The 20354-nt window shown below is 34.5% G+C and overlaps 1 protein-coding gene across 4 annotated transcripts in view; it reads left to right on the top strand.

The window, feature by feature from the left end:
- The window catches only part of RALGAPA1 (Ral GTPase activating protein catalytic subunit alpha 1), a 204245-nt gene that overhangs the window by 162326 nt on the left and 21565 nt on the right, over window positions 1-20354 (top strand). For all 4 annotated transcript variants that reach the window (XM_061159178.1, XM_061159181.1, XM_061159180.1 and 1 more), the window contains 2 exons: window positions 12779-12937; window positions 14239-14366. In XM_061159178.1, the coding sequence (XP_061015161.1) occupies window positions 12779-12937; window positions 14239-14366 (287 nt within the window). The remainder of the gene's footprint in view (window positions 1-12778; window positions 12938-14238; window positions 14367-20354) is intronic.

Raw genomic sequence — 20354 nt, 5'->3', positions numbered from 1 at the left:
ATCCCACCCTCACATTCTCCCACAAAGTTCAAAAGTCTGTTCTGTATTTCTGTGTCTCTTTTTCTGTTCTGCATATAGGGTTATCGTTATCACCTTTCTAAATTCCATATACATGTGCCAGTATGCTGTAATGTTCTTTATCTTTCTGGCTTACTTCACTCTGTATAAGGGGCTCCAGCTTCATCCATCTCATTAGGACTGGTTCAAATGAATTCTTTTTAATGGCTGAGTAATATTCCATGGTGTATATGTACCACAGCTTCCTTATCCATTCATCTGCTGATGGGCATCTAGGTTGCTTCCATGTCCTGGCTATTATAAACAGTGCTGCGATGAACATTGGGGTGCACGTGTCTCTTTCAGATCTGGTTTCCTCAGTGTGTATGCCCAGAAGTGGGATTGCTGGGTCATATGGCAGTTCTATTTCCAGTTTTTTAAGAAATCTCCACACTGTTTTCCATAGTGGCTGTACTAGTTTGCATTCCCACCAACAGTGTAAGAGGGTTCCCTTTTCTCCACACCCTCTCCAGCATTTATTGCTTGTAGACTTTGAGAAGTCAGATGTAATTTTTAATCTTTGCTTCTCCATAGGTAAAATGTTTTTCCTGCTTCTGGCTTCTCCCAAGACCTTTTCATCTGATTTTCTGAGGTTTGAATGTGATATGCTTAGATGTAGTTTGGGGGCCTTTTATCCTGCTTAGTGTTCTCTGAGCTTCCTGGATCTGTTATCTGGTGTCTGACATTAATTTGGGGCAGTTCTCAATCCTATTGCTTCTGTTTATGTCTTTCCTCCTATACATAAATGTCACACTTTTTGTGGTTATCTCACAGTTCTTGGATGTTGGGAGGTTTTCAGGTTTTTTTTTTTTTTCTCTTTGATTTTCAGTTTCAGAAATTTCTGTTGTTATATCCTCAAGCTCAGAGATTCTTTCTTCAGCCATGTCCAGTTTACTAATGAGCCTATCAGGGGCTTTCCTCATTTTACTTACATTGTTCTTTTTTATCTCTAGCATCTTTCTTTTTTCTGAGAGTGTCCATCTCTCTGCTTACATTATCCATCTGTTCTTGGATGTTGTTTATTTTTTCCATTAGTGCCCTTAGCATATTAATCATAGTTGTAATTCCCGCATCCCTGCCATTTCTTATTCTGGTTCTGATCTTCATTCTTTCACTCTTATTTACGCTGAGTCCCCAGCAGTTTGTCAACAACAACTCAGGTTTTCCTGCTCTGGCACTGGTTCCTGCAGAGGTTTCTGCTCTGTTAAATTGTTTTATTCGTCATATTTGCCTATCCAATTTTGGGACAGCAGTTTTCCCTATGACCTCATTTTTCTGATCCAAGAAGAGTGCTGTAGTTGATTTTTCAGTTGTTCAGCTTTTACCTGTTGCTAGGACAGAGTGACAACTTCTGTTCTCCTTGCTTGCCAGGCTGGAAACTGGAAATCTCCGAACGTTATCCTCGCAAACAGAACTCTATATCCATTAACAATAACTCTACATTACCACCTACACCCAGCCCCTAGTAACCTCTAATTTGCTTTCTTTCTCTTTTAATTTTCCAATTCTAGATATCTTATATAAGTAGGAATCATACAGTATTTGTCCTTTTGTGCCTGATTTCATTTAGCATAATGTTTTCAAGCTTCATTGATGGTGAAACATGTCAGAATTTCATCCTTTCTATGACTGAATAGTATCCCACGATATGTATATGCATTTTGTTTGTCCATTTATCTATTGATGTTTCCACTTTTTAGCTATTGTGAATAATGCTGCTTTGAACATTGTCATGCAGGTATTTGTTTGAGTTCCTATTTTCCGTTCTTTTAGGTGTATAGACTTATGAGTGGAATTGCTGGGTAAGATGGAAATTACATGTTTGGCTTTCTAAGGAATTGTCCAACTGTTTTCCAAACTGACTGCCATTTAACATTTCCACTAGCCAATGCACCAAAGTTCCAGTTTTTCCACATCCTTGCCATTACTTGTTATCAGCTATCCTAATAGGTGCAGAGTGTTATACTGTCTGTGGTTTTTGACTTGCATTTCCCTCTTGAATAATGATGTGCATCTTTTCATGTGCTTATTGGCCATATGTATATCTTCTTTGGAGAAATGTCCATTCAGCTCTTCCACCCATTTTTTTTTTTTTTTTTTATTAGTTGGAGGCTAATTACTTCACAACATTTCAGTGGGTTTTGTCATACATTGATATGAATCAGCCATAGAGTTACATGTATTCCCCATCCCGATCCCCCCTCCCACCTCCCTCTCCACCCGATTCCTCTGGGTCTTCCCAGTGCACCAGGCCCGAGCACTTGTCTCATGCATCCCACCTGGGCTGGTGATCTGTTTCACCATAGATAGTATACATGCTGTTCTTTTGAAATATCCCACCCTCACATTCTCCCACAGAGTTCAAAAGTCTGTTCTGTATTTCTGTGTCTCTTTTTCTGTTTTGCCACCCATTTTTTAAATTAGGTTGCTTGTAATTTTCTGGTTATGTTGTTGGAGTTCTTTATATATTCTAGATGTTACTGTCTTATCAGATATATGTCTAGCAAATACTTTCTCCCATTTTGTGGGTTGTCTTTTCACTCTCTTGATAGTGTCCTTTGATGCACATTAGTTTTATTTTGATGGAGTTCAGTTTATCTATGTTCTCTTTTGTTGCTTCTGAATCAATTCAAGAATTCATTGCCAGATCCTATGTCGTGAATATTTTCCCATGTGTTTTCTTTAAAGAGTATTTTAATCTTTGCTTTTATGTTTATGTTTTGGATCCATTTTTAGTTATTTTTTTGTGTAGAGTATGAGATAAAAGTCTGATTTCATTCCTTTATATGTGGGTATTCATTTGTTGCACTAATGTTTGTTTAAAAGATTACGCATTTCTTTAGTGAGTGGTCTTCGCACCCTTGTCAAAAATCAATTGGTCATCTGTGTAAAACTTTACTTTTGATCTCCCTGTTCTATTCCATTGGTCCAAATGTCCTTTTGCTTTAATTAAATGTTTTAATTATTGTAGCTTTGTGGTAAGTTTTGAAATCAAGTAATATGAATTCTACAACTTCATTCTTCTTTTTCAAGATTGTTTTTATTATTCATAGTCACCTGAGATTCCATATGAATTTTAAGATTGGTTTTTCTATTTCTGTGAAAAACTTTGTTGGGGTTTCAGTAGGATTACACTGACTCTTTGAGTCACTTTAGTAGTCATTTTAATAATATTAAGCCTTTCAATCCATGAATATGGGAAATGTTTCCATTTTTTTATGTAGTCTTTCATATTTTTTCAGCAATATTTTGTAGTTTTCAACATACATCTTTCTCCTTAAATTTATGCTAATATTTTATTCTTTTAATGTGTTAAAAATTGAATTGTTTTTACAATTTCCTCTTCTGTTAAAAATGCATCTGACTTTTGTGTGTTAATTTTGTATTTGTTGAATTCATATATTAGTTCTAACAGATTTTATTATAGAATCAGGGTTTTCTGTATATAAGATTGTGTTTTTTCAATGTCTCTAAAGAAACAATTCCTTGGTCCACGGTTTTGCTGACACAATACCCTAGACAAAAATTTTGGTTTTTCTCTCCTTTTAAGTTAATTATAAATGAGAAATTGTATATCTTAACAATTTACCAAGTGGAATAGGACAGGTATTTTTTTACTTAGTGGGTTTTTTTTTTTTCCCAAATTATTAAAAAAAAATGCAGACAAATACATGGCACAATTTCCCAGTCGTTTAGTACTGAAATGTAAGAAGTATTATAACTTTTTTTTTTGGTATTGTAACTTTTAAAAATACAGGGGACTTCCATAGCGGTCCAGTGGTTAAGACTCTGCACTTCCAATGCAGGGGCACAGGTTCAATTCCTGGTCAGGGAACTAAGATCTCACATGTTGTGTGGTACCACCAGGATAAATATATAAATAGGTAGGTAGGTAGGTAGGTAGAAAAAAAATAAAAATGTAAGCAAATATTTATCATATTAAAATTTATAATGCAAGCTTGCTGTTATGTTAGTTGCTAAAGTAACTATACCTGTTTTATTGAAGAAAATTATCCTGGCTAGATAGGCTTTTCTAACCTAAAGCATTTTAGGAGTTTGTTTGTTGTAGTGAAAAATCTTAAAAATATCACTTCTTTCACATATAAAAACAAAATACCATATAAAAACAAAACCTGTCAAAATTATAAACAATAAACAATATGTAATAAAGGTATAGTTCTCTTGTTTTCTCCAGTGGTAATTTAAGTAATCTGAAACAAAGTCTACTCTATCAAGGTGGGACTAAATTGATGCAATATTTCACTTAATTCAGTAGAGATGAAAAATTTACCTCATTTCATAATTCAGTGTGAATTATTCTAAATGTTCTTTTCATAGATATCAAAAAGGCTTAATATTTATTGCTCTCTATATGAGGCTTCTTTTTACCTATTTTCTCTGCTCAGTGCTCTTCAGAATCCTAGTATGTAAGATTTTTCTAAGTAACATTAGCTTATATTTTAGCTCTAGTATAGTATCAGTTTCTTTTTAATAAAAGGTTAAATGCTTAAACTTCATCATGGAAACTAGTTGTCTTATACCAGTTCTCCTTAATAAAAAAATCACTTTCTGTATTGGTATTTTTTCTCCTGAATTTAATAAATTCCACATTAGTGGTAATAAGTTGAGGCCTAGAACATGTGTCCTATTACAAATGAACAATTGGATATCATTAGGTTGTCCCCCTTTGCTTTGTACATACATCTTTAGGTGTGTTAATCCATTCAGTAGACACATTAATGAGCACTGGTTGAAGTGTAATATTGAAGGAAGTAAGGCTTGTTGACCTCAGCATGGAGTTTAATACCTCTAATTAAATTAGATAGTCGACAGTCAGTATAAAGAAATAGCTGTGCCTCTGGCAAGGTAGAATTATTTATGACTCTGGTTCTTTGTTTTAAACTTGATAGGAGAAAATCATTTATATCTATTTTATAGAAACTAGTTTTTACTTTTGTTTAAGCTATCATGTGGTAGTTCTGTAAATTATTTTTAAGCATTTTATGTTCTTAGAATTAGAGATAAATAGCTTTGGTAAATAGAGGTAAATAAGTGTAGCCGTTTATTTCTTGTCAAGAAAGGCTTTTTCAAGGATCAAAATGATAGTAACAGAATTTTTACAACATGGACTAACTATACTTTTTTTTTTTTAAACAAATTAACCAAGCATTCAGTCTAACAAAGTAGTCTCTCTTAGAAATATTACACCTTCATATTAAGAATCCTGATGTAACTCTAGTCCAACCTTCTGTTCTGTAAATTATCTCTACCTGAGGAAGATTGACAGAAAATGGTTAAAAATAATTTCCACTTAACTGAGTTTATTCACCCCTAAAAATCAAAAGTGCTGCAAGCATTGGTATAAAGTGTTCACAGGAGCTTGTCTCATTTCCTCTGTCTCCTTGTTCTAGCCACTTGCTGATACTCTGCTTCATAGGTAGCTGAATCACCCTTTTAGGAGTTTGATGAAGATCCAAGTTGAGATAATTGTAACCTACTTAGTTGGACTCTCTAGCCTATCTTTCATTTCCTGGACCCCCCAAAAGAGGGGAAAGAGCACTTTATTTAAGTCAGTTCCCTCTGAAACACTGTTAGTGTCTTGGACAGCAGTTCGTTTTCTGTTTTGAAATTTGGTCACAATAGTTTCACAAGTAAATGAGCTGTATAGAACTGTTTGGTCTGATTTTAACTTTAAATCCATTTTTCTGGATTTTATCTAGAAATAGAATTAACATACTTCATTTTCCAAAGAACTATATTCTAGTATAGTCTGGAAAATGAAAAACAAATTGAAGAAATAATAAAAATTTTTTTCATTGTGTTAGTAAAAGTGTAGTTAATGTAATAGTTAATAATTCTATGAAATTGTATACATCATTTTAGTCCCAAATTTAGCCACATTACATAAAATAATTTTGATATAATAAACTCTGCCTTTAACCACAGGTGGCTCAGTGGTAAAGCATCTGCCTGCAATGCAGGAGATGCAGTTTCTATCCCTAGGTTGGGAAGATCCCCCCTGGAGAAGGAAATGCAACCCACTCCAGTATTCTTATCTGGAAAATTCCATGGACAGAGGAGCCTGGCAGGCTACGGTCCACAGGGTCACAAAGAGTTGGACACAGCTGAATGACTAACACCTTTAACCCAGTTTCTCTAAATATACTCCTGATGATAAGAATCGAAGATAGAGAAACCAGGAAATATAAATGGTTCAGAGTAAATTTATCTTATCACTGTGGCTGGTTTAATTTGGATGGTATAGCAGTGGCTTCTCATTGCATATAGATTAAACTAATTCCTTACCATGGCCTTCAGTGCCCTACAAGATCTGGCTATTTGCCTGTCTACTTCTCCAATCCCATCTCTTGTCACTTTCCTTTTCATTTACCAGAACCTGGCCTCACTGGCTATCATTCTAACCTGCCATCACATAGAGCTCATTCCCAACTCACAGGCTTTTCACTTACTGTTTCTTTCCATTTGAAATGCTCTTTTGCCATCTCATCTCATCTCTTTTGCCATTCTCCCCGGAGGAGGGAATGGCAGCCCACTCCAGTATTCGTGCCTGGAGAATTCCATGGACAAAGGAGCCTGGTGATCTACAGTCCATGGAGTGGAAAAGAGTCGGGCATGACTGAGCAACTTACACAAACACACACAGCAACTAACACACACACACACACACACACACACACACACACACACTTTCTCATCTGCATTGTTCTATTCTCAGACTCACCTGACAGTTCCTCAGAGAGCTTTCCAGACCATCTGAGCTAAGGAAGCCCTCTCTACCCAGTAACACTATCACATTATCCTATTTTATATTTTTAAGCACTTATCACCATCTAAATGGTATATTTAAGTAAAGCCATAAGTGCAGGTAGTTTTATTTTTATGCTGTACACTATGTAATAATAGGAAAAAAATTGCTAAGTACTATGGTATTATCTTTTTAATCGCATATTTATCAAGTGTCCACTCTGCTAAAGTATTATACTACTACATGCTGTTCCTGTTGCTTCAAAAATCTTTTCTTAATTACTAGGAATGAATGATCCAGACAGCAAGTGAGTTATGAAAATGTATGAGAGTATATTTTTTCACATGGTTGAAGAGTATGTGATAGTTTATGTTTTGCTACATATGAAAATGAGGGGCAAAGAGTGAAGGGCTTGGGACAGTGAGTATTAACTCAGTTTCAGTTTCTACACATATACCACTAATCCCCTGAAGTAACTGCCTTAACTTAATTATCATCTATGCATTCTTCAAATGCCATTATAGTTCAGTTGTCTTTGTTATTTGCATTCAGAAAGGTATATTTGTATCATTGTCTATACTGTTAATTGTTCACTAATTGAATCGTTTTTTACTTTCACTCCACTGCTCCTAAAGCTTTGTGAGAGTAGAAAACACATCTGTTTTTCCTCCCCATTGTATCTCCAGTAGCTGGTACAGTGCTTCCGTGGTGGCTCAGACAGTCAAGAATCTGCCTGCTAAAGCAGGAGACGCAGGTTCAGTCCCTGGAGAAGGGAATGGCTGGCTACCCACTCCAGTATTCTTGCCTGGAGAATTCCATGGACAGGAGAATCTGGTGGGCTACAGTCCATGGGGTCACAAAGAGTGGGACACTACTGAGCAACTTAACACTTTCACTTTCACAGTGCATTTGGCTTTTAATATTTGCCAGTGTTTGAAAGAAGGTAGATAAGAAAGAGAGAGGGAAGGCCTTTTAAGAACTCAAGAACTAGTCCAGCAGCTGTTAGGATGACTACATCTTATGTAGAGCAACAGTAGAGGCAATAGGAAGGAAAGCACAAAAATGGAATATGATAGTTTTAAAAATGTTTTATAAAGAGCTTGTTAGAGATACTATAAGTGTAGCTGTGTCCGACACTTTGCGACCTCATGGACTGTAGCCCACCAAGTTCCTCTGTTCATGGGATTCTCCAGGTAAGAATACTGGAGTGGGCTGCCATTCCCTTCTCCAAGGGATCTTCCTGAACCTGGGTTTCCCGCATTGCAGGCCAGTTCTTTACCATCTGAGCCACCAGAGAAGCCCAGAGGTGCTATAAGGAAAACGGAAATGGAAGACTTTCAGGTTTTGACCCTAAGTAATTATAATTAGTTGTTAGGTGCTTTTAATAGAAATAGGGACATTGGGGGATAAGTTGATTTTGTAAAAGAGATGATATAGTTACATTTCCTGAATTTTAGTCTCCAGCACTAAATGAATGATTTTCACTGAAGAAATCTAGAATTAACTCTGGAATCTCTCCTGAAAATCATGGAAAATGAGAAGCACTGTTGTTGATAGGCAAACATCTGATTTTCATAAAGGACATGGAACAGGCCACCAAGTACAAAAATTACTAACATTCATGAGCTCCATGTCAGTGCCTGGCAAAATAGGATTATTAAACAGATGGTTTGTGAGCACTTAGGTAATGAAGTAGTGATCACTAGGAGCTAGCATGAGTTCACCATAACAAATCACATCAAACTAACTTAATTTGTTTTAATAGGATTACTACATCAGGGAAGGCCATAGACAGTATAAAGCATTTAACTAAGTCGTTTGTTGTGGACAGGTTGAAGAAATGTGGTCTTAATAATAGTTCAATAAGTATATTCTTGACTGGTTGTGTAATTATATCTAGAGACATAAATTAATTATTTAATGAGAGGCAGTGTATAGAGGTGGTTAAAGTGTGGTTTCTGAAACTAACCTGCTTGGGTTTCAATCTGCCACACTAGTTATATAACTTTGTCTTTTTAAGCGTCAATTCTTCACCTATAAAAATAAGGTTAATAATAATTATACTTACCTTATAGCGTTGTTGTGAACATTTAATAAATTATCACAGAGCACTTAGAATAGAAAACATTTAATAAATGTTGGATATTCATTTAACTAAGAAGGACATCTGTAATGACTTGCTGTAAGGCTCCTACCCAGATCTGTCCCATTTGACATTTTTATCCAAAATCTAAATAAAGACAAAAAAATGTGATTTTAAAGATAACCCAAATCTAGAAAAGTCAGAGCCAACATGTTGAATAGAAGAATCATGCTAACAAAAGACCCTGATAGGTTTAAAGATAATCAGAACCTGGTAAGATAAAATTTATTAAGAGCTGTAGTTCTAGTAGTCAGTTGTACCTACTTAAAGTTTCTAAGAAAAAGTCTTAAGGGTTTGAATTGACTACAGCTTCTGTTTAAGCCAGTGTTGTAAAAATGCAGAGAATAGTTGAGTGTACAGAACAAAGGAAGTAGTCTCTGGTTGTATTAGAGCATATGTAGATTTTATATTCTCTTCCACAGGTGGCACTAGTGGTGAAGAATCTGCCTGCCAGTACAGTAAATATAAGAAACTAGGGTTTGATGCCTCGGTCTAGAAGATCCCCGGAGCAGGAAATAGCAACCTACTCCAGTATCCTTGCCTGGAAAGTTCCATGGATAGAGGAGCCCATGGGGGTCGCAAAGAATCGGACACAACTGAGCGACTGAGCACATTCTACGTTTGATATTGTTCTATTCCACACACCAAAATTTAATAGAAATATCAATAAGCTGAGATAATAATCCAGAAAAATGAATGTTTGTAAAAAACCATTTTGTCTTCATAAATTGATAATGATAATCTGCAGCTTATGTTATATACCTTGAATTCCAAAATGACTTCAATAGCAGTCAAAGTGAATTTGGAAGAATATTTTGCTTGCCTATCATTTTAACAGACCTATCCCATATATAGAATTCTTATACTCTATTTCAGAAGTGATTGGCATCTGTGTACAAAAACACACAGGTGAAATTCCTTTGTGAGTTTTCAGTATATAGAAAAACTTTCTCAGCATACATAATTACATGCATGCTCAGTCACTAAAGTCATGTCTGATTCTTTGTGACCCCATGGACAGGCTCCTCTGTCCATGGAATTTTCCTGGCAAGAATACTGGAATGGGTTGCCATTTCCTCCAGGGATCGAACCCAAGTCTCCTGTGTCTCCTGCATTGGCGGGCAGATTCTTTACCACTATGCCACCTGGGAAGCCCAGAGAGAAACCAGTACATAACACACAATCCTTTAAATCCTTATAAGGTATAGATAAAATAATTTAAAATATAAAATACTATATAAAATATGTCAAACATACTTCTGAAATTTCCATTAACTGTTAACCACTCAAAATTCTTATTTTCAGTAGTCTTTAAAAACTCCAAGATACATGGTAGTGATTAGCAGTTTCTCCATTTGTTTAATTATTATATAATAATTAGTAATTTAGTTAATTTTATATAACAGATTTTTAAAGACAAAGATATAAAAACATGCCTCAATATAACAGTATAAAATAATTACTTTTTTAGCATTTGGACATAAATGATAAGGGATGTTCTTGAAGCTTTTTCGTTAAAATGATTCAACATGTTTTGAATGACTTTGTCACGTGCATGGTTCTATGCCACAAATACCTGCATTACAGTGTTTTTGTAAAAATATATTATTCTTTTCTGTTAAACTTCCATAACAGACTTTTAATACTCTGTGGTAGATATTTGAAGACAAACTTTCATTATGAAATAAAACTACAGTTGCCCTTTTCTCTCATTTCTTTAGATAAGTGGGCACTAGAAATTATAGATAGCTTTGGCAAGAGTTCAAGGGTTAATGTAGCAGATAAATAAAAGGAATTTTCTGTAAATTGAGACCTGCATTATTTCAGTTGTCTTGTCTTTCCTAACCTAACTCATTTAATTTTAAAAAGTAAATACTTAAATTCTTCCTGACAGTGTGCTCAGCTTTTACTATCGTTTATTACTTCAATTATACTTGATATCACTTAGAACAATCTGCCATTTGGAAATCTCAGTATAGCCTGGAGCTTAGTATTAGATCTGGCTGCTATTGTAACATGTACAGCATATGACATTAATGTATCAAAATTAGATTGGATCATCCCTCCTGGTTAAATTTATTTCACATTTCTTTTGTATTCAGTTAACATAAACCTATTAGGGAAGCTGACACATGGGGATGGCTGTATAGGAAGGATATTTTTAAAGTATTTTGATTAAAAAATGAAATTATAGAGCCATGGCTTTTCTGAGTTGTGTAATCTTTTTTGGTTTTTAAAAATGTCATAAAGCCCAAGCTGTGCATTTATATCATTCAAGGGGTGTGTGTGTGTGTGTGTATGTTGTAAATAATGATAATTAAAACTTGAAATAAACATTGTTTTGATATTTGAGGTCTATCATCATGTATTTAGGGCAATAAGCACATTTATGTTTTCCAAAAAGAAACTTTAATCCACTTAAACCTTAAAGTCTTCTTTAAAAGAAAATAAAAATCTTTATATTTCTAAAATAATAAATTCTGCTCTATAGATTTAGCTAAGCACTGTCTTTAGAGTAATAGCTGGCACTATCTTATAATCCGTCAAAGAAGAGAGGATGTTTCTTACTTAGGAATATAAATTTTAAAGTTCAGGGATTTACCTTGTGTTTTCACACACTTCATTTTATTCATAGTGATTAGGATTTTCTAGATAGATTGGTGTTGGGGACTTTTAAGAACCACTAGAACATTGGTTCTTGGCTTTTTTTGTTACCTAGTCCTGTATGATAGACTCTTCTCAGAAAAATACATAGAATTTGCAAAAACATAGATTCCCTTGAACCCAGATTAAGAACTCCAGGGTTAAAGGATGACAGAAGAGAAGTTTTTATTAACTGGACTTAATTCCTTTCTTTGTTTGAATCACACGTTTGTAATCCTGCTGTGTAGTAAGTAAGCCAAAATAAATCGCTATTTCAAAAACAGAAATTGCCTGTATTTTAGCTCATACTAAGAATATTGACAACACTTACCCTAATTTTCTCTTCCACACATTTCTGTCTACTGTATCTCAGGTTATCTGAAGGTAATAGAAAAACCTGTGAGATAGGCACCAATAATGGACTCAAATGTTTGCAGTGGCAGAATCAATAAATGTACCAAGATAACCAAACTGTATATTAAAATACATGTTTAAACATATTTCCTTGTAGAAAACTCAGTACTGATGGATATTAAGTTAATTTTTCTAATAACTTAATAGAAATCTAACTTCTAGATACTTTTCATAATTTTAATCAACACAATGTTAACTCTCATTACCAAAAACATCCTCATAGGCAAAGAAAACCTGGAAATAAATTTGTTAAGCCAAGTATAATCAACTTTCTCTTACTCCTAAGGTAATTTATGAATTATTTACTTCTTTTACTTCTCTTCCTGTTGCCTCCTTTAGTCCCTTTCACTTTGAGTCATTAGCACTTCCAGAGAGTCGTCAGAAAAAAAGAACAGTCCTAAATCAGTCACTTTTTAAAACACTATTTTAAACAATTTTGAAAAGGTTTGGTAGTGGAAAATTGGTACAATTGCTGGTTAAGAAGAGTGGACTGTACGTGAACCTTTTTTAATCTAATTTCTCTGTTTCCCATTGACTGTAGACGGTTGAAAATTATCTGGTCTTCTGCAGCATCTCCTAACATCTTTTTGAGTGTTTGTGTTTTGCATGTTGTGAAAAATGGTCAGATGAAGTTTTAAAAATATTTTTAAAATTTCTTTCCCTTTTAATCTTTTTATAGTATGTTGTCTGTAGCTGTATGACAATACTCACAGGGCTTTTCTCAAGCACTATGAACTATTTTCTTGGTTTTCCAGTTGAGACATTTAGGAAATGATGAAGTGCACATTGTTTGGTCAGAGCATACTAGAGACTACAGGAGAGGAATTATTCCTACAGAATTTGGTGATGTCCTTATTGTAATATACCCGATGAAAAACCACATGTTCAGCATCCAGATAATGAAAAAACCAGAGGTAAGAATTCTTTATCTTACATTTTAATAAAATATTTTGAGTTCTATGTGGATTTGTGAGTTTCTCTCAGATGAATTAGGCTATGTAAAAATGGAGAGGGAGATGAGACACAGACTCTAAAAGCTGTGTAGAATTGTCCAAGTCTAGTTCAGAAGGAGCTAAAACAGGAAAGACAGAACCTGTACTTGAATGGGACAAGGCCAGGTAGTGCCAGAGTGGAAGTACCTTTCACCAAGCTCACAAAAAGACTTACCTTTATTAACAGGATGATTTAGAGCTTCCTAAAACACTCGGTAATCATTCCCTTTTAGAACAGTATGATTCCTATATTTTTAGTTGATATATTTTGTTAAGATTACATGATTATTTAGTTATGTCACTTAAGTGAGAATTCTACAAAGTTTAAAAAAAGCAAGTAGTTCTAGTTGAATGTCTTATAGGGCTGAAACACCTGCAGAAGTATTTTCTTTCAGAAGAATAAAAGTTTGGCAGTATTTTGGTGTCTTTTTTTTTTTTTTTTGAGTACGTTTTGTTTATGGAAAAACTAGTTTTTGACTGTTGATCATGAATCTTCTTGAAGTGGATTGTTTCCCATGTGTGAAGCAATGGCTTATGGCCAGGTTTTTTCAGGATTCATCTAATCAGAGGTCAGCAAATGATGGCCCGTTCCCTGTTGTTTTCGTATACCCAACAAACTAAGAATGTTACATTTTAAATGGGTTTTTCTCATTTGAAAAATTGAAGAAGAATATACAGCAGAGACAACATGTGGCCACAAAACATAAAATATTTATTGTATTATCCATAGCTCATGTCTTTGCCTTTAGCTGCCATTTGTACTAGCCATATTCAAATGGAATACTTTTGAAAATATCAGTTATCTGATAATAGTGACATAGATCTTTTTCTAATAAACCATATAATAAAAAATAGTGTTTTAGGTTCATTGGTAAAGCTGGCATTGCATGAAAATAATAAAGTAACTTGAAGTGTTGGATTTTTGTATACAATTGAGGCTACAAAAATTGGAAAATTGGCAGGTAGTATAAGTTGTTTAATCAGTTACATGAAGCACATAATTCTTTTGAATGGAACCCCTGTAGACCTTTGGCATTTTTTGTTCTGTTTGTTGTCCTAGTATGAATGACCCATCACAGCAGAAAATTTGAACAGCATTTCTACTAAAGGAAGAACTAAAGAGGAAGCAGAAAGATTTTTTTTATATGCAAACTGTTTTGATTGTTGTTATTTAAAGCCTTTTTCCAGTTTGAATTGTTAAATTATTCTAATTTCTCAATCAGGTTCCCTTCTTTGGTCCACTCTTTGATGGTGCTATTGTGAATGGAAAGGTCCTACCTATTATGGTTCGAGCAACAGCTATAAATGCAAGCCGTGCTCTGAAATCACTGATTCCATTGTATCAAAACTTGTATCCTTTTTAACAGTTGGTTTAACAGTTGTTTTCCACTTTCCAAGGTAACTTCTTCTAATTTGCTAAGACCTATGGAGTTTTTGTTTATTGACATATAGATGATGGAGTTCCTACCCAGTGTTTAAACAATTATGGTATTTTCTTTTATACAGTTGTAGTCAGTACTTGTCTTTTGGTTAATTAATTAGAGCCCCATTGTATACTAGGTGTTCTGCTAATCTGGATGTGCAGAGATAACCAAAACAGTCATTGCAAAGTCCTCAGTCTAGTTGAGGAAATATATTGTTTTCAGTATCTACACTGTAATAAGTGTTAGGCATGGAATGTTCTGCAAGTTATTATAACAAGGGGCCTCTCAGCTGGAAGGGATGGTGGTATATCAGCAAACACTTCTGAGAATATAAGGATTGACCCAGTCTTGAAGGATGAATGAGTTAATCAGGTAGATGAGATTAAGAAGAGTATTCCGAGCAGAGGGAACAGAAACATGGGAGTATGAGAGGACATGGAGTGTTTTAGAACATGACTTCTGGAACCAGATTGCCTGGACTCAAATACTGGTCACCTCTTCCTTAGTTCTGCAGCTTTGGGCAAGTTATTTACCTTCTCTGAGTCTCATTTCCTTATCCATAAAGTGAAGAATGATAATAATATCTAGCCTATAATGTTACGAGAACTGAATCAGTCAATATGTGTAAAACTCTTAGAGCACTGCCTGGGACGAAATATGCACACAGTTTTAAAATTTAAATTGTTTTGTTACTCCTTCGTGAAGTGGATTTGTGTCTTCGCATACTTTTTCTATATGGTTAAAAACATTTCAATTATTTTTCTTCTACATAATAAACTATAGATGTTAAGCTTTACAAGGAGGGCCTTTTAAAATATCCTATTGCACATAAAATAGATGTATCATAAGTCTACAGCATATCCCAGGGACGAGAGCCTGGTAGGCTGCCATCTATGGGGTCACACAGAGTTGGACACGACTGACGTGACTTAGCAGCAGCAGCATATGTTTTCTTCTTTTAAGGAACATTGACTTAAGTAACCTGATTTCTGTGTAATTTCTCATGTATTCTGACCGTGTGGAATAGAATTACAGGTAGATTCTGACGTGTTACATTGGTTAATTAAGCTTAGTGACATTTATATAGCATTTCTTATGTATAGTAGTGATGTAGTGGTTACATCTTCATTTACTTCTAGTTGAAAACTCAGATTTAAAGTGGTCATTGTTATGAAATGTAAAGATTCAGTTTATTATTTCCTGAATATATCTAGAAAGCTTATTATGCATAAACTAATTTTGTCTGCATAAACTAATTTTGTCCACCTTGTCAGCTCTACTGCAGTTGACGTCCTTCTGACCTTTGCCTCTTTATAGTTCCCCTGATCCTGATGTTTGTCCTGAGGTTAGTGTTTTCCATCATTTCATTTAAGACACAGTAGAAAGAATGCCTTAAATCTTTTTTTTTTAATATTAATTGGAGGATAATTATTTTACAGTATTGTGATGGTTTTTGCCATACATTGACATGAATCAGCCACAGGTATACATGTGTACTCCATCTTGAACCCCCCTCCCCCCTTTCTCCCCTCCCTAACCCTCTGGGTTGTCCCAGAGCACCAGCCTCAGGTACCCTGCTTCATGATTCGAACTTGCACTGGCCGTCTGTTTCACATATGGTAATATACATGTTTCAATGCTATTCTCTCAAATCATACCACCCTCACCTTCTCCCACTGAGTCCCAGAGTCTGCGTGTCCTTTGCTGTGCTACATGTAGAGTTGTCGGTGCCATCTTTCTAAATTCCATATATATGTGTTAATATACAGTATTTGCCTTTCTCTTTCTGACTGACTTCACTCTGTGTAATAGGCTCCAGGTTTGTCCACCTCATTAGATGTGTTCCTTTTTATAGGCTAGTTATATTCCATTACGTATATGTACCACAGCTTCTTATCCGTTCATCTCTTGATGGACATCTAGATTGCTTCCATGTCCTAGCTATTGTAAATAGTGCTGCAGTGAACATTGGGGTACATGTGTCTCTTTCAATTCTGGTTTCCTCAGGGTATATGCCCAGCAGTGGGATTGCTGGATCATATTGCAGTTCCGTTCCATTTTTAAGGAATCTCCACACTCTTCTCCATAGTGGCTGTACCAGTTTGCATTCCCACCAAGTGTGTAAGAGGGTTCCCTTTTCTCCATATCCTCTCTAGCATTTATTGTTTGTAGACTTTTTGATGATGGCCATTCTGACTGGTATGGGGTGATAACTCAGTGTGGTTTTGATTTGCATTTCTCTAATAATGAGAAGTGTTGAGCATCTTTTCATGTGTTTATTAGCCATCCGTATGTCTTCTTTGGAGAAATGTGTGTTGTATTTTGGAAGTTAATTCTTTGTCAGTTGTTTCATTTGCTATTATTTTCTCCTATTCTGAGGGCTGGCTTTTCACCTTATAGTTTCCTTCGTTGTGCAAAAGCTTTTAAGAATGCTTTAAATCTTTTGGGAAAGTGATGAGAGTGAGATTAGAGTGTAATACAAACCTCTACTTGCCTCTTGTGTCAATAGGAACTCAATTTATTGAACTAACACAGTTTCTGGCCTGAGAGACAAACAGCATGTAAGATGCACATCTTACCAAGTAGTTCACGTATACCAATGAAAAGTAAGAATATGACTTAATTTCCTTTACCTGCACCTCTTGAGGACTATTTCAGATTTGCATGTTACACTAGAGGTATAATAGCTGGATTTGCTGTTAGAAACATTGATTTTAACCTGAGGTCTGCCTTGTGATCACAGTCAAGTCCCAGAATCTCTCACCCTAACTTTCTTCATCTTTAATAAAAAACATGCTAATACCCATCTCAGAATTGTGGCAAAGAATAAATGAGATAATGAATTTTAGATGCGCCTAGTAAATGAAATAAGGTACATTATCTTGTGCCATCATTAATTCTGTTATGTGTAAAGATTCCAGTCAATATAAAACAACTCTACCCAACAGCAAGGAATTGCCTAATTGGGTTTTTATATTTGGTTGGTTGGTCAGTTAATTGATTGAATTGGATTTTCAGTCTTGTTTCGTGAAGTTCTTATAGTTAATCTTGCTGAGACATTAATAGATACCACAGTGGAGAAAATTCTGAGATGAAGAGAGAGAGTTTAAGATGAAAGCGGTAAACAGGAACACTTTACAACAGCAGATGTGAGGAACGCCTCCCAGGAAAAGCGCTTCAGCAGCAGTCCCTGAAAATACTAGATCAAACAAGCTTTTCTTCACTTGGAAGCTTGAATTTAGAAGCTGTATAGGAGTTGTTTCCCCATACTATTTAAGTATATAGTAGAGATGCTCTTAGCCTTTGCTAATCTGAAGAACTATTCTCTTTTCACAAAGGTGTATATTAATTTTAAATATTGAGGGAATTGACAATATAGGTAGATTACTTGGTTTTTAAGTGAAAGTTTACATAATAAATTACAACTAGATGGTTTCATTTTAAGATACTAAAATATATATGTCCTTTCATTTTAAATATCAAATATTTCAGAAATAAAATTTTAAATATGTAGTTTTGACAAATTCAGATAAGCTCACATTAAGGGAAAAAATCATGTATTCTAAAACAGATCAATAAAGCTTATGAGAAATTACAATAAAAATTGAGATAGCAATAGGCTTTGAAAACCATCAGGTTCTATTTTAATCCTCATAAGAGAAATGAAGGAGTAAAAGAATATGTAATAAACTCAATTATATTTGGATAATTGAACTGCTGTGTCAGTTATTTTTTGCCCAATAAAAGTACCCACTAAGATTCCACAGCATAAATTGTGCTATTTATGATCATTAAATACAGCTTAAATTTTATCCTAGGAACATCTTCTGTATCTGTGAATCTAATGCTGTTCACTAAATGAGGACAATATTGATTGTCATATGCTGCCCAAATCGATCATGCTGGCAGCCAGAATTACAGTAATCTGTCAGTATTGATGACTGTCTTTCAAGCTTTGAAACCTCCCCTTCACTTCACTTGTCATTTCTTGCATTACTTGTACTTGAAAAGCATTTCCTTACAACCTCTGACTTTATCAGCCAGGTTTTTCTTTTTTTTTTTTTTTGTCTCAAGCTCAATTTGTTGGTTTGATCATGCAGTTAGAATTGAAATGCATCACTGGGGAGGAAGAGTAGGCACATTCTGGTTAACCATTGGATCTGAGGACTATTTCAGGATGATGTTTAGCCATCATTTAGTAGTTACCTGTTGAAAGAATGTATGTGTGTTTTGGCGTGGGGTTTGGGGTTTTTTTTTTTTTCCATTGTTTTTGACTTTTTTGTAGTGAGAAAATAATTCTAAAACATCAATTTCATGATCAAAAGTCGTATCGTGGCTTTTTCTTAAATAAAAATTTTTAATTATTTGTTTTGACCCCAGAGACATTATGACTGTATAAGTGTTAAATATGTTGATATTATATACATCCTATTTTTCTTTTTTAATGTGAGATTTATTATACATAGAAAATTTTCAGAAGTTACAGTATATAATCATATTGTATTTGGGTTCTCAGAGAAACAATCAGTAGGATGCATGTTCTTAAGTATATATGTAGAGAGAGGTTGATTTTAAGGAATTGACTCACATGGTTATGGGTACTGGCAAGTCTGAAATCTGTGGGAGTTAGGGTAGAGATGGTAATCACACCAAAAAATTACCTTCAGAGCAACATCTAAGCTGGTACTTAACCAAAAACTGGGTACCATGGCCTAGCCAAGTTGACATAAAATTAACCATCTCCCATGTCTTAGTTTTCTTAAGTTTTCTTCTTAACCTTTCTTACTCCAAGATATAATTTGAAAAAAGTTTATAAGTGTTAAATATGATGAATAATTAGTTTAACCACCACCAGGTAAGAAGAACTGTACTATTTTTCTTCTATCAAAAATATTTATTGATCACTTATATTGTAATGGTAAAGATTTTGAGAGAAATGCAAAGACAAATCAGATGGTAATATCTTCTATAAGTTTATAATTTAATAGGAGAGATAATATATATGTACACTAGAAATTACACAAGGTAAAACGTGTCACAGTCAGGTTGTAGATAAAATGCTATGGGAGTCCTGAGGGAAAAAGTCATTACTTTGGAGTCGGAAAACTAGGGAAGAATGTGTAGAAAACCTGGGCCTCAAAGGTGAGATTTGAGTAGGTGGAATGGAACATGTCTGTTATAATCCTTGTCATTTATATTTTGAGATTTTATGTATATATGTGTATAATACATATGTAATATTCTGAAATATACATTGTAAGGGATATTATGAAACTAAATGGTTGTCTTTAAAAAAACACTTTCCTCCTAGATTTAATATTCTTCCCTACCAAACCAATATTATTTGATTTCTTCTAATCTGTTTAGATTTGACTTTTTTCGTAAATGCCAGAATTGGGTTTCTGTTTAACTTTATTAGACAAATTACCAGAAGTCAATGATCATTCTTCAATTAGTCACAGTTTGTTATCCCTGCAGTTCTGCTACTCAAATGTAAAGAACCTGTTGCAAAAGTATAAGAGCCAAAACGAAATGAAATGTAATTGATTGGCTCTGCTAATGCAGTTTGCCATTCATTACGATAGAACATTATAAAACCTCTTAGGGAGGCCCATCAATATTGCTGCCATTTCATGTTAGAAGAAAGTGAGTTTATTGAGAAATTACATAAATTTATATATCTACTGTCTTGTAGATCATTTCCTCAGAAGATAATATTGATAAATGCAGACTATCCTTAGTTAAGTCCTTAATTATAAATTAATTATTCTTTACAGTGTGGCAGCTGACTGTTGGGAAATCAGCATGGGCTTCAGAGTCCAGAAGTGTCTGTTAAGTGTGTCCCTGTCTTTACGTCTGATTTTTATTTAATCTGTAAAAAGAGTACCAAACTCAGGAATGTTGTAAGGATTAAA

The sequence above is a fragment of the Dama dama genome, chromosome 13, assembly GCF_033118175.1.
Source record: "Dama dama isolate Ldn47 chromosome 13, ASM3311817v1, whole genome shotgun sequence".
In the NCBI taxonomy this organism is placed as follows: Eukaryota; Metazoa; Chordata; class Mammalia; order Artiodactyla; family Cervidae; genus Dama; species Dama dama.
The sequence above is the reverse complement of the archived record's forward strand: the minus strand, read 5'-3'. Positions and strand labels throughout refer to the sequence as shown.